This window comes from Sceloporus occidentalis, unplaced genomic scaffold (assembly GCF_023333645.1).
Source record: "Sceloporus occidentalis isolate IW3139 unplaced genomic scaffold, rSceOcc1.0.p SCAF_1, whole genome shotgun sequence".
In the NCBI taxonomy this organism is placed as follows: Eukaryota; Metazoa; Chordata; class Lepidosauria; order Squamata; family Phrynosomatidae; genus Sceloporus; species Sceloporus occidentalis.
The window spans coordinates 207,969,701-207,996,915 of NW_028316981.1; the positions used below are offsets into that span (position 1 = coordinate 207,969,701).

At 39.3% G+C, this 27,215-nt stretch overlaps 1 protein-coding gene across 3 annotated transcripts in view; it reads right to left on the bottom strand.

The window, feature by feature from the left end:
• The window catches only part of GAK (cyclin G associated kinase), a 104,925-nt gene that overhangs the window by 64,129 nt on the left and 13,581 nt on the right, over positions 1 to 27,215 (bottom strand). For 2 of the 3 annotated variants that reach the window (XM_089488688.1, XM_089488690.1), the window contains 4 exons: positions 14,663 to 14,724; positions 5,743 to 5,802; positions 3,714 to 3,828; positions 1,408 to 1,550 (listed from right to left, as the gene is read on the bottom strand). In XM_089488688.1, the coding sequence (XP_089344814.1) occupies positions 1,408 to 1,550; positions 3,714 to 3,828; positions 5,743 to 5,802; positions 14,663 to 14,724 (380 nt within the window). The remainder of the gene's footprint in view (positions 1 to 1,407; positions 1,551 to 3,713; positions 3,829 to 5,742; positions 5,803 to 14,662; positions 14,725 to 27,215) is intronic. The other variant, XM_089488689.1, reaches the window with a different exon arrangement.

The following is a 27,215-nucleotide window of genomic DNA, read 5'->3' on the forward strand; positions in this document are numbered from 1 at the left end:
GCAATTTTCAACAGACACCAGTTCTTTTAAGTGCTCAGATGTGGTGAGAGGCTTCCACTGAACGCTGGGCAATTTATCAAGAGAAAGATATGACATGTCTGTCCCTAATTTAATTACACAAAGCACATCATACTTCGGAGAAAATATTCTAAAGATGAAAACTTTATATTCTATCTTTAACTCTTGACTATCCATCTCATATTACACAGTATAGCCATAATTCTACTCTTCCATGTTAGATATTACCACATTTCCAAGAGTTACTGACAACAAGGGCATCCTGGATTCTGCCATGGTAATATCAAGTGGTCCAACTCTGCCTCAGGGTCACATGCACAGGCCTCTTATGTGCCAAGCCAGAGAAATTCAAATTCCACAAGCCTGGGATTTATGGTGCCATGGATCTCACAGAAGCACCTCCAGCACTGTGAGTTCCTCTGAGATTCCATCAAATTTAAGTAGATGACTTTTTAAATTTTTTGTACTGATTATCTTGCTAGCATCATTTCCCCAAAGCTTCCTTTCTAAAGGTTTAGCTTCAACACTAGGTACAAGCAGAGAAACCTACACAGAACTTACAGTCAACAAAAACATTCCACAGCAAAGATTCTCGACTATGCTTAAATCACTGATTTTCTATGGTGTAATTGCACCAAAACAGCTCAATCTCTTTGCTACCAAGTGAAGAGAATCCATGCTCGGGATGCATTATTAGTGCTCATGTTACTCAGCACACCTGTTAAAGCAAATATATAAATAACATAACCTATTAGACAGAAACCAAAATCTTACTCTGGAGTTCCTATCATGTTATACTACACCTTTATCATAAATAAAATTTCCTAAACTTTGCACACTCGCTTCTCCAATCAGCTGCCAATGGAGAAATTCTGACCAGCAAATAAAATGTTTTTAACAGAAACATTCATCTATTTGTTGCCTAAGCAAAAACGACACAAATCCAACCCTAGCTCTATTTTGAGTGGGCCCATTCAAATGAATGGGACCTCTTGCTTGCTAACTCAAGTCTGATTGGTTTCAATTACTTTAACTAGCACTAATCTTTTTTTAGCCCAGAATCCTGCCTTTATCTTCAGTTCCAGCTGAAGTTTCAACATGAAATTAGTGATGCTCTTCATTGCATGGAAAAGGGGAGGGGAAATGCAGCCCATGGGCCACATCCACTCCACAGAGTACTTTCTGCTCCCCACAAGGTGGTCCAAAGATTTTTTGGGGGGGATCAAGTTTACTTCACAGTTAAAGACATCACATGAGCCTAAAATAGCCCCCAAATATTTTTTTAAAAGCCCTCTGAGGGGGATGCAGCAGAACAATTGTAGCCCTTGATCTTAGATAGTTGCCAGTCCCAGCACAGACCAATCATAAAACTAACTTCAGATTCAGTACCTTTAGATCTCTATGAATAATAGGAGGCTTCTGTTTGTGCATATGTTGTACCGCTCTGCATGTCTGGTAAAATATCTTGAGAACCGTATCACATGAGAGGGGTCCTTTGGATTCAGCTTTCTTTAAAAATTCCACCAATTGCCCTGTGAACACAAAATTCTTGTTAATGGATGAATCACACACATTAGGAAAAGAGGCAGCAAGAATTTAAGATAAACTGGCAACAGCAAAGGCACGGCCCCCTGTGCCCTTAAAAACAGATGCTTTTTTAATTGCCTTCACAGAACAAGGTGGAAGGGGGAGAAGCAGCACTGACATGCATCAGTTGACATTATGTTGGTTAGTCCCAACTAGAGTAGACACATTAATCAACTGCTCAGTGGTGAGTCAACAGATAGGTAAAACCAGTCCAGTTCCAATTCAATGGACCTGCTCTCATCAAGACTAATAACAGAATTTAAGCCACGACCTACTACTCTAGAATAGAAGGAATGAAAAAACAGTTTCTATTTCCCTTGGGAGGTACTAGGTCCATCCCAAGCCCCAACTCAGAGGTTTTCCACAGAGGGATGTGCGGTCCACCGTCCTCAATAAGGCAATAGCAGCTCCCTCAACCTCACTGGAAGACAGACACTTGGCCCCTTTTATGCCAACCAATTATAGCATTATGATTCCACTTTTAACTCCTATGATGACATCCTATGAAATCCTGGGGTTTGTAGTATGGTGAAGCACTAGAGTTCTTTGGGCATAGAATTCTAAATGCCCCCAAACTACAAATTTCCGGATTCCATGCAATGTTGCTGTCACAGTTAAACTGGAGTCATAATGGTATAACTAGGTAGTAGAAAAGAACCTCAGAAAAACAGGAGTGTCAGTCCTCATCCCAAAAGTTTTTCTCCTTGGCCTCATTCTGAATTTATTCTCAAATCTACCAGCATGTCTGGCACCATCATATTTGCAAATAAGTCTTCCTATGCTGCTCCTAGTAATCTCTGCACTTTAAAATATTTCTTACTTAGCTTTCAAACAATGGCTTTGGACCAATGGGGGGAAATGCAGAAGGACAAATACTCCACATTACCAGCTTCAGTAGCCTGTGCTTCTTTTTAGAAGAAGAAAAGGCTTAATGTCTTCAAATGAAAAATTATCTACTTGCTTTGGAACCAATCAAAAAGAAAAAGCTCTGCAAGAAATCGTTTAAGTGTTCCTTCCTTTCCAGTTTGGCACAAAGACAAATGAGCCATCAGGCCTGCATGACCTGCACAGCAGTGGGCCCTTAAGTCTCGGTCACACCAATTAATTACACAACAATTTTTAATCTGCAATTAAAGCAGCGATTAAAGCCCACAGCCCTAATTAATATCCCATCTCAGGGGAGGAAAGCATAACACAAAAGAAAAGGAATACAGAGCAGCTAATATTCATTCCTTTGTGACAAAATGTTTTCCTGCCAACATTATTCCCTTATTCCTGCTGTTGAGAATGGGAAAAAAGTGTGTGTGTGTGTGTGTGTGTGTGATACACACACACACACACATATATAAAGCAGGATGAAAGGATTGTCTGGTAGTAAGAGAGCATGTGATGCAGACTACATGTATGAAGGGACTTGGTGACAACCGAATCTCTCTAGTAACAACAAAAGCTTTCATTTTGACAATTCCCTTCATGGTTTTCTCTCAAGAAAGAATTGGCTAGGCTGATTTACGGAAGTAGATGTACATATATACCGTATATACTCATTTATAAGTCAATTTCATGTATAACTCGAGCGCAGGTTTTGGGACTAAAAGTATGGATTTTGATATGATCCATGAATAAATTGAGGGTAAAACTTAGGTGAATGTAACAAAGGATCTAAAGGATGAAGCAAAGGAAAAGGGTGACAAAGAACTTATAAAATTCCAGCAGACATAATTGTTTGTGTTCACTCTATAAGCTGGATGGATGAAAGAGTAGGAGGGGGTCTGTGCTTCCAGGACAGATTACGCTCTTGCATTTCACCAGGGGATGGTTCCCTCTTTAAGAAGAGTTGCAGTACATAGACTGACCCATGGATAAATCAACTCAGGTTTTTGGGTCAATTTTTTGAGTAAAATTTCTAGACTTAAACGTGAGTATATACACTATATATAAATATATGGTAGTCTTTCCCAACCCACTCCCCTCTTGATGTGTTGGACTGCAACCCACAGAATCCGATCACCAGCTATGGGGAATTAGGGAGCTATACTTCAACATATATAGAAGGCATGAGATTAGGAAAGACAGTTATAAGCAGTCCATATAAGTAATTATTTTACCTCTACAAAGCTCAGTTAGCAGAAGAAACTCCCCTTGCCCAGTATCAGATTCTTCTTTTCCTATGGATGCAGCAGAGCAGAACTGGACAATGTTTGGGTGGCCAGATAGCTTTTTCTAGAAGATTACAACGGTTAAAGTTTCAAAGACTTCTTTATTTGGAACATATTTTTGCAGTCTGTAGTCACTTTATTTGATTCCTAGAGCATCAGACCCACTAAGACCCAGATGGCTGTGAGGAAAGGGAGTATGGCTGAAGAAAATGTATTAAAAATTTTTAGCAAATTTTCCCAAGTTTTCAACAGCATTCCTTCACCTCTATATACAGTTGCCCCTCCATTTTTGCAGACTTGGAGTCTGCGTCCCTTGCTGTTTGCGGGGCAAATGGAGAGGGACAAAATGGGGTGTGTGCCCTCAGGTGTTCCCAGGCGTGTGTTGCCATTCAAGCCAATGGGGCTTGAATATTGGTGATTTTTTGTTTTCACCGGGGGGGGGGGGGGGGTTCAGAACGGATCACCATGAAAACAGAGGCGACTGTAATATGACGTTATAATATGGCTTTGAACTGCAGAGTAAAGGTTTCATTTAACTCTTAAAGACTGCAGTGTACAATAATATTCTGTGCTGATTCTGAAATGAAGTAGAAAGAATCACATATCTAACACCGTTCACACAGCAAGAATAGAACACACAGCAGATCTGACTTTCTTGGGCATAGCCATCAATGTCCTGTGCCACTGTGAATTTGGAAAACAAAGCCAAGCCAAAGTACTGACCTAAAGAACTTCATGCAACATAGCAAAAGAAAGCCAAAAATTAAAAGGTGAAAGGATCATTTTTCACCTACAATGGCATTTTAAATTAACATGGAGATGATCTCCAGAAGACAGTCACAGTCTATAACATTTAACGTATACTGTTTTATCATTTAATCAACAGCCCAGTTCAGATGATCAAATACCGACTTTTGAAGCCAGGACATTCATCAGCTTCATGTGTCTTCCCTGAGCCCCTTAACTCCTCCCTTTGTAGAAGCAGTGAGACATTGGTGCGTTATAGACGGGCCCATAGAGGCGCCGTCGTCATGTGCGAGGGGCGGCGCTTTTAGATGCCTCTCGCATGTGATGAGGGCATCAAAATGGCGGCATCCTATACACATGGGCGCTGCCATTATGACATGATGGACGCCTAGCGTCCGCACGTCTCGGTGCCCTTGTGACGCCACAGGGCGCCACTGGCACCTTGCAGCATCACAGCCACGCTGGAAAAAGAAGCCACTTTTTGCTCCCCGGGGGAGTCGCGTGGTTTGTCCGCTGCGGCTCTCTCGCACAGCAAACAAGGGCGGCGGCAGACCACCCTTTTGGGCGGTCTGTAAAGGGCTTCAGTCTCCTAAATAATGGCTCATTTGACAGCCATTAACCATAGTTTCTATTTCAGACCAGAGCTCATAAAGTTGCATTTAAGCAGTAATTAGTTATAGCTACTTGTCCAAGGCCCCCAAGGCAGTTAGCTGCCATTACAACTTGCAGTTTTAAAAAGTACCTCTCTACTTCTTTATTATTCAATAGTAAAAAAATGATTTAAAAAACTTTTTGGCTATCTTTTTCAAAAGTAAGAATGCTACAAACCAATAACCTGTAATACAAATCATACCTGAGCGGTGAGGTCACACACCCCTGTAGTGACATAAGTAACTATGAGAAGCTATAGTTATCCTGCAAAAAGTCTGACATTCTCTTTCACTTCATTACAACTGCAATGTAATTTTGTTATGCTTTAGCCAATTAAAAAGAAACCAGTTACATGTAATTCGAAATTTGTAACTAGTAACTTTTGGTTCAGACGCTAAAGGAAGTTATGGTTAACTCTGGTTTCCTAGTTTGTTTTGCTGCTTATGCAAAAAGAGGAGTAAAGTGATGCAAAGGGGCTGCACATGCAGACACAAAACCCATGCAGATCCCATCTCATTCAGCCAGGATTTAGTTGTCCAAAGAGAGACAAATCATTTTCTTTTTCTCGCTGAAAGGATACCATAAAACAAACTTCTTGAATGATGGCTTTGTTCTTTTCTTCTTCATTAGATAACAATCTCTGTCAGGAAATAAAGACATTACAGAAAAACATTCTAAATCAATTCCTTATAGTTATTTCATCTTATGATACCTAGATAGCTTAGAAAATGAATTTATTTATTTAATTTATAACCTGCCTTTCTCCCAATATGGGATTTAAGGCAACTTGCAATTTAAGGTAAATCAAAATATACTGTACTTAAAGTAATGGATAATAAAAGTGTTGAAAACAATGAAACAACCAATCATATTAAAATATTAATTTTAAATGCATTTTAATACATAGTAATGATGATAGAAATAGAGCACACCACAGTTAAAAGACCATCTGCAATGGCCAGTTAATAATTAAAGGTCTGGGTAAACAACAACAACAACAGAAAGGGGAGAATCTACCAGCATATGTACTAAAACATCAACCGCTGCAGCAAGAAAAACAGAAAATACTCAGACAGTTCACACTAACTAAATTTAAAATATGGTATATTAAGCTGCATAGGGGACAACCATAGGAACAGCGGTTCCATAATCGGGGTGCCACAATGGAGAATTCCCATTCCTTTGTCACTACATAATACACGAACAACATGCATTGACATGTTGCTGTCGTTGTTGTGTGCCTTCAAGTCATTTCCGACTTATGGTAACCTTAAGGCAAACCTAGCATGGGATTTTCTTGGCAAAATTTGTTCAGAGGAGTTTGAGAGCATGTGACTTGCCTAAGGTCACGCAGTGGATTTCATGGTCAAACTGGGAATCAAACTCTGGTTTCCAGGCACAGTCTAATGCTCAAACCACTACGCCACACTGGGTATGCAATGACATAGAAAACTAATAAGGTTCAGATAAAGGTGTGAAGGAGTACAAAAATAAAGGAAAACTAAGAAGAAAAATGCTCTATGCCTGTTTTTGAGAGGAAAAATTGGAATCTTTAGGGAAGAAAAAAATCCAGTGAAGTATTTTCTTTTTTGGAATAAGAGAAATGCTTTTCAAGGCAAGGTTCTACTCACTCAAAATGCCAGGAGCAACATAGCATGGAGATTTGTGGGTTAAGACCATCTCCAGAATTTGAGAATGTTGTTTCCTTTGCATAATATAGAAATACACAGCCCAATCCAGGATGCATTTCTGCATCTAGTGGGTGCTCTCATCTTCCTGAGACAAATGGTCTTCATCCTCGAGTTCGTTATACCCAAATCTCCTGCTACCCTACTTAAAGCTGTCATAGTATGCAACTGCTTCAATCCGATCACTTTTTATAATGATAACCTCAGCCCTTGAAGGCTTTAGAGAAGCCACAGCATGTACAAAATGCTGCTGATATCTTGCTGCTGGAGGGATATGTTGCCCATTAGCTTTATTCCAGTAACCCCATCTTGTTCCCAGATCACATGCAGGCAGACTGAAAGCTCCTTCTAAGCCCACATTGAGTTACCACATGCAATCTGAGATGCCACCCAAAAGGTTCATTCTGAAGTGGGGTAGACAAACATTGCTGCGCCAAATAGCCACTGATTCCCTCTTCAAGCAACATAGCACACATTCGAACAGTTCCCACATATTGAAAAAAGCAATCCTGACTATTCAAACATGAGAACCAGCCTTTAGGTTTTCCCAGGACAATTTAGTTGGGTCCTGTTTTCTGCGCAAACTTCATGTGGAATAAAAAATTATCTAACATTCACTTTAAAATGTTTCATAACACTGTAGTTACTGAAATGCAGAACATTTTGAAATAATGCACATGTAAGCATTATTTCCAAATGCACTGTTCCAAGAAGGTGCAGATCTAGACATTTGTTTCAAGGTTATTTCTTCCTCATGTTGGTAAATAAATTCTGTCACCAGGCCCCAGAACCATCCAAATGCATTGGGTTATCCATTGTTCAGTGCTCTGGAAATGTCTGTTAAAAGTTTAACAGCTTGCAATTCATACAAAACAATCTGTAAAACGGCCACAGCAAAGGCTTAATAGCTGTTCTGGGTTATTCTGAATAGAGCAGCCAGTGTTAAATTTTTTTTAAAAAAGCTTGATTTAAAAGGTTTCTCATCCATTCAATCACTGCCCTCCTGCTATCGCTTCAGATGACTTTGCAAAAACAGACAATATCAAATAGCAGGATCACAATGTCTGTGTGTCGGTCCTGAACTTGGGAGGAAAATGCCTCACAGGCACATCAGTCAGCAGGAGAGTCCTGCATTGGCACAGGCTTTGCTTTCGTCTCAAAGGCAGCAGGAAAAGATATGCATGAATCAGTAAACTGGGACCATCCAAGATTTTTTTATGTTTCTTTCAATTTTATGCTGTTGCTGCTGTTGTTGTGAGCCTTCAAGTCGTTTCCGACTTATGGTAACCCTAAGGTGAAGCTATCATGGGGTTTTCTGAAGATTTGTTCAGAGGAGGTTTGACGTTGCCATCCTCTTAGGCTGAAAGAGTGTTACTTGCCAAAGGTCACACAATGGATTCCATGACCAAGCTTGGATTCAAATCCTGGCTTCCAGAGGCATAGTCAAAAGTGATTAAAACCACAAACATATACATTTTGGAGTAAATCCAAGTCTCAGAGGCTATAACAAACACACGTTTTAGCTCTGTTTAAATATTTGAAGATATGTCATACTGAGGATGGAGCAAGTTTCTGCTGTTCCAGAGAAGAGATTCCACCTCAACATTAGGAGGAACTTCCTGACAGTAAGAACTGTTCAATAGTGGAACACACTCCCTCTGAGAGTGGAGGAGTCTCCTTCCCTGGAGGTCTTTAACCAGGGGCTGGATGGCCATCTGTCAGGGATGCTTTGATTGAGAATTCCTGCATGGCAGCGGTTGGACTGGATGGCCCTTGTGGTCTCTTTCAACTCTATGATTCTAAGACACTCCAGAATTGAACCATAGCCAAGAAGGCCCTGTCTGATATCCCCCCACACTATATTCCCCCCACTGGTGGAACATAGAGGAGGGTCCTTAGAAGCTTCAATCCTCAGGTAGACTTACAAAGGGAGAGGCACACCTTCCAGTGTCAAGGTCCCAAACTGTTTAGGGATTTCATTGCTATCATCAGCACTTTGAATTCAGATCAAAAATGAATCTGCAGACAAAGAATCCTTGGATACAAAGGGCCAACTGTACATTTTTGATCTGAATTCCACAGCTTGAAAATATCCCCAAAAATATAAATTTCAAAGAGCTAACCTTAATTTTGCCATTTTATATAAGGGACACAATTTTACTACGGCACTCTATTTAATGAGATTTCAGCATCCATGGATTTGGGTGTCCACAGGGGGTCCTGGAACCAAACCCCAGCTGATACCAAAGGCTCTCTGTACTGACAAACAGTTCAATTCCTTTAAGATTGAAGTTATATGATATTCGTAAACAATTTTGCAATTGGGCCACTGTGTGTTTTGCACTGGCTGCAACCTCTGAGTCATATTCGAGGGCATCTCAATATAGCCTATTATAATATAAGTGGAGTATTCCTTATATGAAATGTTTGGGACCAGAGGTGTGTTGGATTATTGATTACTTTTGAAGTCTAGAATACTTGCAGTTGCATATATGTACAAAGTGAGGTTTCTTAGGACCCAAGCTTAAACACAAAATTCATTTGTGTTCATATGTACCTTATATACATAGCCTGAAGGTAATTTAATACACAATATTTTAAATAATTTTGTGCATGAAATAAAGTTTTTATACAGTGAGCCATCAGAAAGCAAAAATATCACTATCTCAGTCACTCATGAAACAAGTTTTGTTTTTTGGAATATTTTGGATTTTGGGGATTCTGGATAAGAGAGACTCAACTTGTAGTCCAACCATATGTTCAACCGCCCTAAAATGCATTTTTTGTCTCTGTTTCCCTCTCTACTGAAGCTGGCCTTAGTATCAAGGTTTTGCATCTGCTGGCGAAACGTCAGGAAGAAACTCTTCTAGAACATGGCCACATAGCTCGAAAAACCCACAAAAAACTATGCATGCCGGCCATGAAAGCCTTTGACTTCACATGTGTTTATTGCTTTTTAAATTCCAGCTCCTGAGGGAGTGGAAGTACCCAGGTGGTAGCATTTGTTTATCACTGTCACCAACTGCAAGAATTCTGTGGCCAACAAATATTACAGTAGGCCTATGTATTATGTGAGTTCATATCATATTGTTACAGTTATACATGATTGAAAAAATATGTTCGCTATGCTTTCTTGAGGTTCTCCAATGCAATTCTTTGGTATGCTTCTGCCAGAAAATGACCATATTATGCTAGAGATTCATAAGAGAGAACACTTCTCTAAGCATGTCTTGGTCCCCAGCATGATTCTATGGTCAATGTCTAGCGGAAGCATACCACAGAATTGCACTGGAGGATCTGGAAAAGGTCTACAGAAGTGATTCCCAAACTTTGGTCCTCCAAATATTTTGGACTTCAACTTCCAAAAGCCCCAACCAGCATGGCCAACAGTCAGGAATTCTGGGAGCTGAAGTCTCAAATATCTGGAGGACCAAAGTTCGTGAATCTCCTACCTTGACAGCATGTTCCGGATCCCCCACGGATAGCAAAAAATGTAGAACTTAAGTCTCGCTCTTTTCAATGGGTGTGCACACTCACACTCACTTATTGCAAAAGCCGGGGCTTGCCGTCTGCGGAAACTCAAACCACAGATGGCAAGCCCACAGTTGGCGCAGGTGCACTGTATATACAAAATTTGTTAATATGAAAGATCCTAGAATGGATCCCTTGAGTTATAGGCGGCCCTACTGTATTTAAAAAAAACAAAGCAGTGTATAAATATAGTGCATAAAAGGTGGGATTCCTTAATAGTTCTGAACTTCCTAACTGTAGTTAGGAAGAAACTGATTTCATCTCTGCAAAGGAACGTATTAGGATGTACAAATTCAAAACTAATTTCATGTGTGATGACTGTTCTGATATTTAGAATGTAATAGGTGTGTACCTCCGGTTAAACTGTTAGTATGTGTAAGCAAGGATCTTCTGGATGGTCATGTATTATGTTCTTAGGTTCAGGGTTATCTGTATCTCCCTGTATGCACCTGCTTGGGCCTTGATAACTTGAGAAAAGGCCCTTCTCTCAGTCCCACCACATTCACAAGGACAGAGATGGCCTTCTCGGTGGCTGCCCCTAGACTCTGGACCTCCCTACCAAGGGAGGCCAGAATTGTCTTTTCCCTCATATCCTTCCATCAGCAGGCAAAATCCTTTTTGTTCCAACAGGGTCTTAATACAGAAAGTTTTTAAATAATGGGCTAGGGAGTGTTTTAAACTACAGTGGACCCTTGTTATACGCTGGGGTTTGGTTCCAAGATCCCCTGTGTATAACAAAATCCGTGGATGCTCAAGTCTCATTAAATATAATGACATAGCAAAATGGTGTCCCTTATAAAAGAATGGAAAATCAAGGTTTGATATTTGAAATTTACACTTTTTTTGAATATTTTCAAACTGTACATGCTTGAATCTGTGTATAAAAAATCAGTGTATAAGAAGGGACGACTGTATACTGTTTATATATTGGGCCCTTGGTATTGGCTGGGGTATGGTTCCAGGACACACACACACACCCGCGCATGGATACCAAAATCTGTGGATGTTCAAGTCCCATTAAATGCAATAGATGGTAAAATGGTGTTCTTTATATAAAATGGCAAAAATCAAGGTTTGCTTTGTGGTATTTATACATTTTGTTTTGAATATTTTCATGCTGTGGATACTTGAATCCATGGATAAAGATACAGAAGGCTGACTGTAATAGCATTTTATTCTTTTAACTGCATTTTATTCTTTTAACTAGACATATGAAATTATTTAATACTGTGGCTTGTGTAATTCTATTTTAATGTTCATTTTAAAATATATAAATATTTTAATTAAAAGTTTTAAAATACAGTTGGACCTCCATATTTGCAGCTTTGACTTTTGTGCATTTGATTAACATGTTCTCTTTAGGAATCTCTAGGTCTTCCAGGTGATTCTGCCAAAAGTTTATCACAGAGTCATGCTGGAGAACCTAGAGATTTCTAGAGAAAACACTTTTCTAAGCATTTGTAGGTCCTCTAGCATGATGTTCTCCCAGATGTTGACCACAAAGATGCAGTGAAGAACTTAAGAGATTCCTACAAAGGTATTCTCTCACGTTTTTTAAAAAACCTAAGGTGGGGGGGGGGGGGGATTTTCCATTTTCATGGTGGTCCTGTGCCTCCAGCCTGAGTGAGTGTAGAGAGCCCTCTGTACATTAAAATAACAAAAATTAACAAAAGAAGAAAAAAGAAAAAGAAGGATATTTATTTATTTATTTATTTTACTTGGAGTATTTATAACCCGCTCTTCAGCCCAAAAGGCTCTCAGAGCAGCTTACAAAAGGTTAATTAGACAGTTCCCTGCTTTCAGGCTTACAGTCTAAAAAGATATGACACAAAAAGTAAATTCCGATCTTCCTTTCAATAATTATTTGTAGATACAAATATCCATACATTTCTCTCACACTCAAATTACAGCATGTTCTCTTCTTTCAATGGATTATTCTTCCAGATCATCAAAACTAAAAATTACAAAGTCTTTCTTTCTTTCTTTTTGTTGCAAAAAATCTATAAGGGTTTCAAGTCACTAAGAAATGAGTCACTTTCAACAATTCTCTGATCAAACTAGACAATTTGTCCATTTCTGCTAAATCTCTCAATTTCAGCAACCATTTGTTCTAGTGGGTAGTGCTGAATTCTTCCATCTTCGTGCATGCAACAATCTTGCTGCCATGATCACGCATTAAAATAATCTTCCATGACTCATTTCCAATTGTACACCCATCAGTCCCAACCGAAAAAGTCCCAGTTTTAATAGAATGTTAATCTTTAAAATCTTTGCATCATCGTGTACCTGAATCCAATATTTTTAGTCTTTTCATGTCCACCACATATGATAAAATGTCCCTTCATATTGCTCACATTTCCAATGTGCATTAGAAACATGTTTATACATTCTAGAGAGTTTTCTGGCATCATATACCAATGATACATCATTTTCTAGAAATTCTCTTTAAGATTATAATACAATGTAAATTTCAATCCCTCTGACCACTTATTTTCCCATTAATCCATCTGTATACTATGTATAACCAATAGTCTTAGCTCATTTTACTATACATTCTTTAACCTGTTATTCTGTTTCAAATTTCAACAAAAGTGTATATATTTTAGCAATTACATGTTCATCATCAGTATACTTCAAATTACATTGTACTTTGTTCAAAACCATACATCGTTTGTCTGTTCTAAATCTTTCCAATAACTGTAAGTAAGAATGGGAATTGTAAATAAGAAAACTGTACCCCTCTAGCACTCCTCTCTTGATTTAATTCTATATTCCCCTTAAAACATCTTCAGGAATTCTTGATACATTAGCCAACTTTCTTAACTTGTTGTTTCTCTTCTATAAAAAGGTTCTTGTGCTGAGACCCATAAAAGCATTTTCAGACACAACCTGGGTTTATATCTATTCTATATTCTCAGTAAGGCACATCTTAGAATTAACTATAACTTTATCATACCATAAAAATCCATGCCATCCAAACCTCAGATCATGTCCTTCTAACTCTTAACAATCTGTTATTTCTCAGAAGCACCCATTCTTTCATCTAAACCAAATAGCCAGCTACTAAATGCAGTTTTAACTCCAATAATGCAGTGCTTCTCTCTTCATTGCATGTTGTAATACTTTATATCAAACTTTTCATTTTTCCCCTTGCCATACAAACTTGGATATATCTTTTTACCATTGCTTAAATGGTACATCAGTTGTCAAAACATGTATTGTCTGAAAAAGAAATCATTCTGGGCAAGACATTCATTTTTATCACCAAAATTATCAGAGAATTTAGCTTCTCTATTCCTAACACGTCCTTCTTAATTTCATTCCATGTCTTAACATAACTACTTTTGTCATTATAGTAATACCTAGGTATTTAACATCCTTTTAGTTTTAAAACCAGCTTTATCCATCAAATCAATCTGATTTTCCCCATTATTTTTTGTTCAAATCTTTCTCGTTTTGAAGTTTGTTAACACACCAAAATTGCTCACCGTTCAAAGGATTTTGCAGAATTATCACCACATCATTAGCAAATGCCCTTAACTTATAGTCTTGCAAAGGGTCTAATATAGCATTAATACCTAAACAGGATCAAGATTTGACATTAACAAAAATTTATAGACCAATATCATTACTGAATAATGGCTATAAAGGATTTTTTTCAATGATTTTGGCTGAAAGATTAAAACAATTGGTCTAAGGGTTTTAACTCCAATACACTTAGCAAATGACCAGAAAAGGTTAGACTACACTAGCGATGGTGAATCTTTTAGGGAACGAGTGCCCAAACTAAAAGGTGTCCCGGCACAAAGGGCAGGACATCTGGGGGTGGGACTTCTGGGGTGGGATTTCTGCCTTCTGGGAGTGGCACTTCTTCCCCCCGCCCTCCTGGGCCTTCAGCTGCTTCTCCAGAGACAGCTGAAGGCCTGGGACGGCCAGGAAGAGGAAGAACGAGTGCTTGCTTGTTCCTCCTCTTCCCCTCCCTCCGCGTGTCCTGAAAAATTGCTTTGTGTGCCATCTCTGCCACATTTGCCATAGCATCACCACCATGGGACTACACTGACTGACAATGGCTTGTTTTAATAGCAAAATATCACCAGACGTATTGCCTCTGCAGACAACCCTAGAACCAAAAGGAAAAGACAGTTGTCTCTTGGAAAATGGGTTTTTAATGGAGTCATTATTAGCTAACAAAACTGGTTTTCCACTGCATTACTATTACATCAAATCAATAATGAAAAGACATGGCTGAGAATCAAACCCCACAAAACAGAGTGAATTTACCTTTAAAGCATAATCTTTGCCACTTCCAAGATCTTGAGCTTCATAAACAAACGCAAAACCACCTGGGGGGAAAAAGAGATTATAGTGAAAACTAAGTATATTTTTCGCAAGTGAATTAAGAGAATACAAGAAAAAATGCTTGTCCAGAATAAGTAGTGAGGTGTACTATGCGAAAAAAGGCTTGTACAATGAAATACCTTAAATCAGACAGAATACAAGATTTCAGTTTAAGAAACAGACATACTTATCCTTGAAATGTTGATGCCTACGTTAAGTTAAAGAAGAAACTACTCATTTTTCCACTTCCCTGGCTGTTTTCTTTTAATCCAGTTTACTTTATTTATTACATTTCTACATTCTTCCTTTTTTCCAGTGAGCTCAAAGTAGCATTTCTGGTTTCTCTTGAGTGCCCTATTTGACCCTCCCAACAGTCCTGTGAGATTGGTTAGGCTGAGTGAGTACCCAAGGGTCACTCAGTGACTTTTATGGCTCAGGTGAAACCTGTACTCCTTAGGCCTGTCCAATAGTAACAACAGTCAATTATGACTCTTCAGGAACAACAAAGTAGTCTCGTGCAATCTTCTATCAACATTTTTCAAATTATGTCATAATAAAGCAGAGTTAAGAATTGCACAGCCCTCCAAATGTTGGTAGACTGCAACTTCCAGTAGCCGACAAGGAGGAATGCTGGAAGTTGTAGTTCAGCCACATCTGGAGGACCACATCTTTCTCACCTCTGTAGTGAGTCAGGAGTTCTGGTACTGGTTTCCCTGAAGCTTGTCTATCAGTCATGAACTTCTTACAGAATCTGTGGGCAGCTGAAAGGAAGCACTGCTGCTATTCCATGGTGCACTGTAGTTTCGCCAGGTAATGTGACTCCTTAACAGGCCTATCAAAGAAGCTACCTGAAATGGTTGCATAATCTATTGCTCACAGGCATCTTACTGTGGACACTTTGCTGTGGAAATGGTTCCTAAAGGCAGAAAGCATGGGAGCCACCATGTTAAAGCTGGTTTACATGAAACCCCATAGAGTAAAACTTTTCATTCCATTTATTTATGTTTATGGGAAGGCATGTACAGAGTGGTCATAAGGGCCATGATGTGAAATCCTTTACAACCAGCAACAGGTTTCTGAGTTAGTGCTGGTCAGATTCAGGAAGGCTCAGCGCACACTCAGGAAAGTGTACTCCTGCTGGCTCCCCATACGTAATACTTGAAAGCACTAGGAAGCTCTACAGTGGACCCTCCGTATCTACAGATTCTTTAATCACGGATCCAAATATCCACAGCTTGAGCAAAAAAAGTATAAATTCCAAAAAGGGAACCTTGATTTTGCCATTTTATATAAGGCACACCATTTTACTATGCCACTGTAATGACCATAGATGGATTTTGGTATCAACGGGAGATCCTGGAACCAAACCCCAGCGGATACCAAGGGTCCACTGTATATGCATTGTAGCATGCACTAGAATATGACACTTATCTTGTAGCTAAGACTATATTTGACAAAAATGGTTGGCCACTATTGTTTTAAGTATGATACATGCCAGCTGACCTATGGAGGCTACCATTTTAAAAAAGATGCCACACATAAACCCAGGAAGTTATGGCCTAAGAACTGTGGGAACATTCCTGATCCAGACTGACCAGGTATTACAGTTTCATAGCATAGGCACATGATTTGTGTCCTCGGAAACCTTTCAGGCAGTTTAATAGCTTATTACAAAGCAGACCGCCCTCGGAGCAGAAGCATGTTCCCTGATAACAGGAAACACTACAACTCTGAATCATCGTTTCACCCAGTTCCTTCACAAACTGCATTTTATTCCTGAATCACAACATTGTATCATCAGTAACAGCAATAGTCTATTCTTGGATTCTCCTCCTGATTTTGATCCATTAGCTGCCTACTGATCCAAAACATAAAGCTGAAAATCTCACAGATTACATCCTCTTCAGTCAGATTTACATGTTGTATAGTACCCATGTTAATTGTTTTTAGATTACTGAAGGGCTTGCTCCAATCAGCTTTAGAGATATAATTTAAACTGAAGCTGCTGGGTTTTGTTTGTTTCTGTTTTCTGCTTAGTATCAACATAACATCTTGCTTTGGTGCCTGGTTTTGCATTCATGTATTGATATTTTTATTTTGTATACCTTGGGTTTTACTTTGTAAACTGCTCTAAATACTTTGTACAGAACATGGGGGTAGAAACAAATAAGGGAAAGAAGTGATAGAAATAATAATAATAGAGTTTATTTATATCTTCCCACCTCTCCCAATTGGATCGAGGCGGGATCACAGCAGAGTTTAAAAAATACAATTAAAACATTACAATATTATTACCACACAAGTTAAAACCACAGTTAAAAACATAAAATAAAAAATGATGGGGTCAGATGTTCTCGTTCCATACAGAAACAGTCTGTAATTCATAGACAGTCGGGTGGGTATGCATGTCGAAAAAGCTCTGTCTTAACCGCCTTCCTGAAAGTTTCCAGGGATGTATCAAGGTGGATCTCCTCTGGGAGTCCATTCCATAGTCTGGGGGCAGTTATACTAAATGCTTTTTGGGAAGTAGAAACATATTTAGATGCTGGTACGTCTTAACAATTTCTTCCCATTTGTTCTAAGAGTGTGGGGCGGATTGTATAGGGAGATGCGTGACACCACCACACTAGATGTGCATATATGTATGTGCATGTGTTATGTTTTTTTAATGCTCTCCTGTGTGGGGAAAAAACGTAAAAAAACAAACTTACAAAACCAACACACTACAAGTAAATTTTTGTTATATTTCTACTTCTGGTAAGATGTTCTTCTAGTTTTAATATGTAATATTGCAAGATGGTATATTCCACATGGAATTTGGAGTTTACTCTAATACCTCACTCGGATCCAAATATGGATGTGACTGAAGAGGCATTTTGCACATGGATGCTTCTTCCTTTTTTCCCCCTTTTCTTTTGATACTTATGTCAAGTAGCGACCTGCCTTTTGTGAAATTGCCAGAGATGTGAAACCCCAGATGGGTACCTATTACCGCAAACCACCCAGCAAGAATACAAAAGTTGTTCACGTGCTCAGTTGCCAGCCTCTGTGCTGAGTAACACAGTTATCAACATGCACATAGGAATCTGTCCTACATAAATTCCTCCCACAGTTCATAACAAATTACTGAAAGATCTCTTTGTTTGCCTTCTTTTTCAAAAGAATGCATCCTAAATGGTACATCAGCATATTGAAGAAAAGGAAAGTACTGAAGAAGCAATATAGAGGTACACCTCAGTTAGAGTCAATGCATTCCTGGGCTTTACTGCTTTACCAGAAAACTTGGTACCAGAGGCAGAAAGAACATAGAAAGTATAGATTCTTACACTGCATAAAAGAATGGCAGTTCAATATGTTTAACCAAATCTTTTATTCTGAACTGACAATACATCCATTTGAAATTAAACAACCAGGTCAGGTAGCACTAAAGAAAAACATTTTGAATCTTCTAGAGACCACCAGTAGGCTTCTTCCAAAATGCATCCAGGGATGACCTTTTCTTTCACCAGCGTCCACTTTTTCTATGATTTAAACTTTTTGGGGCCAAACTTACAGATCTATGCTTCTTTAACATGCTGGTGAAGTAGGCATATCTGCTGTCCCCTTTTCTGTTTTGCTGTTTACGCACACTCAGTAAGGGCTTCTGGAAACAGATTGGAGGCAAACACATATGTCTACAGTAGGGTCATCTAGAACCAAATCCCATTCTTTCCCCAACTCAACCTTTTATTGCATAAAAGCTTCTGCTGCAATAGTGTGTTTCTCCAGCCCTCCTTCACCATTTCCCAATGCTGATGCTGCAATAAAGAAAAAACATCCAGATAGACCAGGGCTGGGCAACTGTGGAAGGCTAAGGGCCTGTTTTAGCCCACTAGGAAACCTTGGAGGAGCAAACCTGCTCCTGGGGCAGGAAATGCCCAGAAACAGCTTTAGGAGGTATGAGGGCACTTTTACCATGTTCTGGGGTTAAAAAAGGCCTAAATTGGGTCTAAATTGGTCATGGGGGGGGGGGAGCAGAAAATGCGCTGGAAATACACCTCATACCTCTGGTGGACACTTCAGAGCATTTCAGGGCAAAGTAAAAAAAAAAATTGCAAAAATTGTTTTTTACCTGGGGCGGGGGCTTCAAATATGGTGGAAATGCCCTCCACACACCCATTGGGCACATTTTGGGCAGTGCAAAAAAGACATACAGTGGGTCCTTGGTATCTGCTGGGGTTTAGTTCCAGGACCCCGGTGTATATCATATTCCGTGGTTGCTCAAGTCCCATTATATACAATAAGATAGCAAAATGGTGTCCCTAACATTAAATGGCAAAATCAAGGCTTGCTTTTTGGAATTTATGTATTTTAAAAAATATTTTCATGCCATGGATGCTAGAATCTGTGGAAAAACAATACGTGGATACAGAGGACCAACTGTATTTTTGACCCCAAGAAGTCCTGGGGGCTACCTGCAGCTCATGGATGCATTTCTCCCACCCCTGCAACAGACAATGAGGAGGAAAGGATGGCTGGACAGATGTAAAAAGACTTTGTAAAAAGGAGATTCTTTGTCAGAGGCTTTGTTAAACAGAAATACTGTAACAATCAACAGCCTCTATTTTTCACCTTCATACTAAGCACTAAATGCCTAGCTAGCCACTGACTGCATTCCTTCAACTATTTTGTCACCACAAACTATATTTGTCTGGCTAGATGAGCAAACAGTAGGGCAAGTGTCCAGCAGCACATTAGCCAAATGTATCTGATTTGGGGAGAGGTTCTTAGCTGTCCTCAAGTCAACTCCAATGCATGGCGCCCCGTGGATGAAACATCTCCAGTGCCACCTGTCCTCTACTGCTCTGCTCAGGTCTTGCAAATTCATGCCCATGACCTCTGACTGAGTCCATTCATCTAGCATGCAGTCTTCCTTCTGTCCTGTACCTTTCCAAGCATCATTGTCTTTTCTAAGGCGTCATGATTTCAGATGATGTGTCCAAAGTAGGGCAGCCTCAGATCATCTTGGCTTCTAGGGAGAGTTCAAGCTTGATCTTTTCAAAGACCCATTTGTTTGTCTTTTTGAACTGTCCACAGTATCCTCACAACTCTTCTCCAGCACCACATCTCAAATGAGTCAATTTTCCTCTTATCTGCTTTCTTCACGGTCTCACATCCATACATGGTGATGGGAAATACAATGGTTTAAACAATTCTAACTTTAGCGCTTAGTTGTATATCTTTACTCCTTAGGAGTGGAAGTGGTTAAAAACACTCACAAAGTCAAGAATAGTAAGTAACTGTCTGGTGAAAGCTTTGTTCATGTGGAGCTTCATTACAGCAAAAGGATCTTTGGAAGCATCCTGTAAGATTTTACTACAGTGGTCCCTCCATATTTGCTGAGGTTAGAAGTGAAGGACCGCCGTGAATGTAGAAAAACTACAAATAAAAAAAATATTATTCTTTTTACCGAACAAAACACCTCTCTATGAATCTACAGGTCTTCCAGTGCAACTCTATGATCAACATCTGATAGCAGTTAATCACAGAATCGTGCTGGAGGACCTACAAATGCCTAAAGAAGTGTTTTCTCTAGAAACTTCTAGGTTCTCCAGCATAACACTATGGTCAGCTTCTGGCAGAGTTGTGTTGGAAGACCTAGAGATTCCTAGAGAGAACATATTAATCAAATCATCAATCAAAACCACAAAAGTCAAAGCCGCAAATGTGGAGGGCCAACTATAGCCACAAACAGGTTTCTCCATACTTCAAAATGTGTTTCAGTAATAAATATACCAGGCAAAGGCCCCTGTGCAGTAACAGTCAATAACAGTATCAAATTGATAGAATTTTTCTTTTAAAAAATGACATTTAAAAGACAAACTAAAAGCAGCAAAATTGTGTCCAAAGTGACTGCTTCATATTAGTATCATCCCCATCTAGGACCAAGCCTGAATATTAGATACTGTAATGCTGTCCCACAAAAACCTTTGTTTGTTAAAGCTTACTTCCAGTTTGGCTAATGTTTCAGAAGGCCATGGATAAATGTCTTAAGAAAATATTCAAAGAATGAAGGTCTTCATGTCTTTGGAAAACAGGAAATTCAACCCTGGAAATATACCAAAAAAACTGCCACATCACAACAGAAGATAATTTTGGGGTGGGGGACAGGTCTGTTCTGTTGCTGCTCTCATTCTCCTAGCAAGAAATGTGTTCAGATGATCTGAGAAGCCTTACTCTGTTTTTTGCTAAGCATTTCGTCCCATTAACAAAGTAGGAGGATTCAGCTGGGGGATTCTGGGAACCAGGTAACTCTTCCAGCTTCTGCAACTAGTCAGCTCTTCGCCTGTGCTCAAATCATGGCTGAAAATGTATGCAGCTGTCATTATATTACGAAACTCTGCCTATGAATTCCCATAATTTTAGCCAAACCCACAAGGCCCTCCAATTAACTCCCACAGTTCTTCTAAAAACTCCCCTTCTAAAAACAATAGTTAGGGGGTGGCACAAAAATGAATAATCATTCCCCTGAATCAGTTTGAGTACAGTGGGCCTTTGGTATCTGCCGGTGTTTGGTCCCAAGAACCCCCATGGATACCAAAATCCATGGGTGCTCAAATCCCATTAAATACAATGGCATAATAAAATGGTGTCCTTCATATAAAATGGCAAAATCAAGATTTGCTTTTTGAAATTAAATATATATTAAAAGATTTTAAAACCACAGATGGCTGAATCTGAAGATACAGAGAATAGACAGTACTATTATCAGCTTTGCATGTTTGGAAGCAAGATCGCACGAAGACTCGAGACAAACAGTGGGGCCTATCATTTTTCACATGTTACAGCCAGGCTTTTGCCTAGGGCTGCTAACAGGAATCATGTAACACACACACCCCTTCTTTGGCTTCTAATATATTGTTATTTAATTATTTTAAAACTTCAACTCAATTTCAAACTAGGCCATCTATCTAAACTTTCCACAGGACAATTCTTCACTGAAAGATGACCTGAAAGAAGGCAAACCACTGGTGAAAGGAGGTGGATTAATTGAAGGCACAAGTCATGTCTGAATCAGCTGGTATTTTGAAAATGGACAATTTCCTCCTCCTTCTCCTCTTCTTTCTGTAGCCTTTTTCCTCTATCCAACATGGGGATAAGGAGTGAAGGCCACTCACCTAGCACTTGCAACACACACCAACTAAGGCCTGTTACAGACAGTCAAAATAAAGCTGCTTCGGGTCTCTTTGGAGGCATGCTATTTAAATGATGCATGGGTCCTAAGAGTCCGAAGGTCGCGCCAAAGCCACACTCTATTCCTAAGCACTGGAGTGCAGCTTTGGTGCAGCTTCCGGATTCTTAGGATGCATGCATCATTTAAACAGCATACCTCCAAAGAGACCCGAAGCAGCTTTATTTTGGCTGTCTGTAACAGGCCTAAATATAAGGACAAATCCCCCATTATCACCAGTCAGTCTTCACTGACGGCAGGGATGAGCAACAAACAAAATCCTTGGTGTTAATGAAGACAACAAAGACTTATCTGTCATCAAGGCTGGGGTGGGACTTATCTGGGAGTTTCTACAGGTCACACTGGAAACCCATGGGGACTACATTAGGTTCCATAGGTGGAGGTTCCCTTTCCTTGGTGTACAGTGGACCCTTGATATCCACTGGGGTTTAGTTTCAGGACCCCCGTGGATACCAAAATCCATGGATGCTCAAGCCCCATTAAATACAGTGGCTTAGTAAATTGGTGTCTTTTAAATAAAATGGCAAAATCAAGGTTTGCTTTTTGGAATTTATATGTTCTTTGAGTATTTTCAAAGCGTGAATGCTTAAATCCATGGATAAAGAATCTGTGGATATGGGGGTAGAAGATCTTAGCACTTAGGTTGATGGGTGGCAGCGTTCTGCTTTGAAGAAAAGAAACATAACCCCTCCCATTTCCTGTTTACTACTGACTGTTTCTCATCTTCCCCCTCGTCTTCCCTCCTTCCAACTCAAACTATTGCCCATGATTTTGAGAGAAACATTTTCTGAGCAGGCAGAGAGAGAGAGAGAGAGAAAAGGTCCCAGTGGAACGTTTGTTCACTAATACAACCCTCAGGCTTTTGGTCTTGATAAAAACATGCCACCCAAGTTCTTAAGAACAACAGGTGTTTAAAAACTGTTTTACAAATAGGATACTAAACCTTACACTAAAAAGGAAATGAATTCAGCACAAGTAACTTCGAAAAATGTGAGTTCCTTGACATCCTCCCAAGTGTGTAAGAAAGTTCCTATTAATCTTTCATCCAACAAAACCACCCTATACATTTCAACAAATTGTGGGGGGAGGGAGATCTATATCTAAAATAAATATTGTAAAGCCAAACAGAAAACAAACAGTTGCATTCCTATTAATCAGGTTAATATAAATAACTGGGCATTTGAACTCCAGAAACTGTGTTGAATTAGTATCAGAACAAGAACCTGATTTTCTGGTTTAACGCACATTTTATTTCACAGACTAAGCCAGTGTATAGTCTGTGTCAGGAATAAAGTGGGTTTTTTTTTAAATGTAACTTTTAATTTTACCTCTGGCCAGGGTGTAAAAAGAAGAGCTCACTAAGGCATGCAGAAACTTTCTTGTATCAAAATCAGGGGTCACTCTGTTGATAGCAAAATATTATTGGTTTTCTGTTCTGCCCAGCAGGATTTGGCTTCAGGTTTTTGTGCTCACAATTAAGTTTGAGAGATCTGTAGTTATCATTACAGAAATGAAACTGTCACTCGGTGAATGGCTAAAGAAATAAAAAAAGTCAGAGGTTCCACAGAAGCTAAGTATGCTCAACACTTGTTTCCCAAAGAGAGGAGAGGCTAACTCATATCAACCCTATCAAACATTTCTAAACTGTTCCCTGCTGTGGGTGGGAGGGGGTTCTACTCATCTCTCCAACCACATGGTGAAAATAATGCCTTGTCACTTGAACCCAGTCCCTTCCTGTTATAAATATCTAAGATTCTTCCCAAATGCTATTCCTGTTTGTTGCTTTATGCCTTCAAGTCATTTCTGACTTATGGCAACCCTAAGGCATACCTAAGACACAGTTCTTTTTACCATTTTCTTCAGACAAGGGTTCTTACTGCCATCCTCTGAGGCTGAGAGATGATGACTTCCCCAAGAGCATCTGGCGGGTTTAACATGGCCAAGCTGGGATTTGCTCCCTGGTGTCCATATAGTCCAATGTTCAAGCCACTATGCCATGCCTGCCTTCAATTATAGTTTTGCCTTAAACAAATACAACCATTAATTCAGTCTTCCACAAAGCTAGGAAATGAATGAGATAGAAATGTTGTCCCATGAAAGCTTGTCCACCATAAAGACTGGGAGATAAATACAGAAATACAAATCCAGATATTTTAAAATGTAGACATATATATTTTCCTTGGAAAGTGAAATCCCTCTTGGTATCTCAGTCCTACCTCCTCCGATCAGTATTTGTTTTGTATCTTACACTTTATTATTCAATGAATTAAAACTTTAAAATAAAATATTCAACATAGCATTGTGTTCAAAAATATCACCATTTCATTCATACAACAGCTTTAAGGCTTTAATTTAAAGCAGCCAACTCAACAGACTCCAGTGAGCATTATAATTGATTCAACTGTTTTTAGAACACATTGTAGTTTTATTCTATTTCTACATATGAACACTCTAAAAAGCACTCTCATAAAATGGCTGAACAATTTGAACAGCTTCGTTATTTAAAATTGCTTATCCTACATTTAATTATCTGCTATGCAAAGCTGAAGCAAACAGCTGACACGCTAGATCAAAAGCTCCTTTAAAAAGCAAGGCTTAGAAATGTTCTGCAGTTGTTTCATCCAGATCCTTAAATCCGCCCACTAACAATGAAGTTTTTAGGCACAGCCTGAAAGTAGCTACATCCCCATAATTGGTTTGCAGTAGAAAATTGTCATTGCTTGTGGCCCTTCAAACAGTCACAGAGTTGGCTATAACAGGCTGTGGCTTGTTCTGCTGAGATCTCTGCAGGAACATGAGCTGTTATAACAGTCCAGTTGTGATTATGTATTTCTGCAATACATGAACAGTTTATGTAAGAGATTAGAAACTGGGCAATACACCAGGTGGGCTACAGATAGCATGACAGATATTCAGAACTTTATCTTTAGAGATCACATTGCAAATGTCCTTGTTGGCTTGCCTCTCACCCCAAATGAGGACAGATCTTGAAAAGCATCTTGTATTCAATAGATTTTTTCTATCTTTCCACTAATGTTCTCCCTTTCGGTGGGTGGTTTGAGCACTGGAATAGGACTCTGGAAATTAGGGTTCGATTCCCCACTTGAGCATAAAAACCCACTGGGTGACTTTGGTCAAGTCATAATCTCCCAGCCTCAGAGGATGGCAATGGCAAACTCCCTCTGAAGAAACTTGACAAGAAACCCTATGATAGGTTCACTTCAGTGTCACCATAAGTCAAAAATGGCTTGAAGGCACACAACAACAAACAACAAAGAATACGATACCCATAACAGAGCCTTTCATTTTGTTTCTCTAAACTAATTTCATTGCTCCTTTGCTGGAACCAGATCCTTGTATGCACTATCCATTAGGATAATCATATAAACTTTAAACTGGAACTAAATTAATTCAAATAAAAAAACTGTTTCAAGTGAAGATGCCATCCACAGATGCAGGCGAAACGTCAGGAATAAACTCTTCTAGAACATTTCTGTAATGTGCTTTACAAGGGCTACCCTTGTGCCAAGCTTGGAAGCTTCAGTTAGTGCAAAATATGGCAGCCAGATTGGTCACCGGTTCATCAAGGTTCGACCATATTACACCTATTTTAAAAGATCTTCACTGGCTCCCTATTTGCTTCCGGGCACAGTACAAGGTGTTGGTATAAATATATAAAGCCCTACATGGCTTGGGTCCGAGTTACTTATGGGACCGCATCTCCCTATATAATCCGCCCCGCACTCTTAGAACATCAGGTAAGAACCTATTGGAGATAGCAACCTCTAAGTATGTTTCTACTTCACAAAGAGCATTTTCAACAATGGCTCTGAGACTCTGGAACAGTCTCCCTGAGGAGATCCGCTCGGTGGCCTGGTTAGAAACAATCAGAAAAGCAGTTTCAACCAAGCTTTTTAGCCGAGCATACCCCACCTGATATGAATACCCCCCGATATGAATGACATGCCCTGTCTGTGTATGATCCCTGCCTGCTTGTTGATGCTATTGTTATTGTCTGATGTTGGATATTTTATTGTTTTTAGCTGCTTTTAATTGAATTTTATGTAAACACTTTTGCTTTTATTAGTCTGTAACCCCACTTCGATCCACCAGGAGAGGCGGGGAAACATAAATAAATTTTATTATTATTATTATTTTATTATGGCCACATATCCCGAAAAACCCACAAAAAACTATGGATGCCAGCCATGAAACCCTTCGACCACATTGTGTCAAGTGCTGTTCAATGAAGTATAGAAAGTGCTTGGCTCTGGACACCCGAGGTTGTGGAAAAATGAATTATGGACAGCAAACTTTAGTGTGGTCTCTCCATACTCAGGAGGATTATCAGCCTTCCATCGTTTTGTAAAATGCGTACCCAGCTTGTTGAAGGCAATGGGCTTACAAACTACAAACTGCTTACAGAGTGCTGAGTTCCCTATTAAGCAGTATAAAAATATAAATGCTATTGCTAAATGCTATTATTGCAGTATAACCCCTCCTTGTCACTTTGAAACAAAGTAAACAATCAGATTTCAGAGGTAAAATAATAAAGGGCACTAACCCCTATTCTGCTAATTCATTCTTCAAGGCAGGTAGCATATTATAAAAAGCTATGGCTTGCTCTCAGAGGAATGGGTGTGCCACTACACCTGACTGTCTTGATGTGCAACCTGTACTCTGGGCAAGAGGCTGCCGTAAGAACAGCATATGGAGGGACAGAATGGTTCTGAACTAGCAAAGGAGTCAGGCAAGTCTGCATTTTATAACTCTATCTGTTCAACATGCATGCAGAAAATAAAATGGGAAGAGAAGGCTTAGGCTCAAAGGTAGGAGAAGAAAAGAGGAAAAAACAACAACCTAAAATACACAGAAAACACCTTACTACTATCAGAAAATACCAAATATCTGGAACAATTACTAAAGAAAGTCAAAGAAGAAAGTGCTAAGGTAGGCTTAATGCCAAATATTAAGAAAACAAAAATAATGACCATGGAAGAACTACATTAATTCATCCTAGACAACAATAAAATGGCAATAGTAAAAGAATTCCCATACCTAGGATCAAACATTGATCAGAGTGGAGACTGCAGTCAAGAAATTAGAATACTAAGCCTGGGACGGGCAGCTATGAAATAACTAGGCAAGATCCTAAAGTGCAAAGACATACGCAACACTGAATACTTTAGTTAGGATCATCCAAGCCATTGTATTCCCTATCACCATGTATGGATGTGAGAGCTGGACAGTAAAGAAAGCAGATAG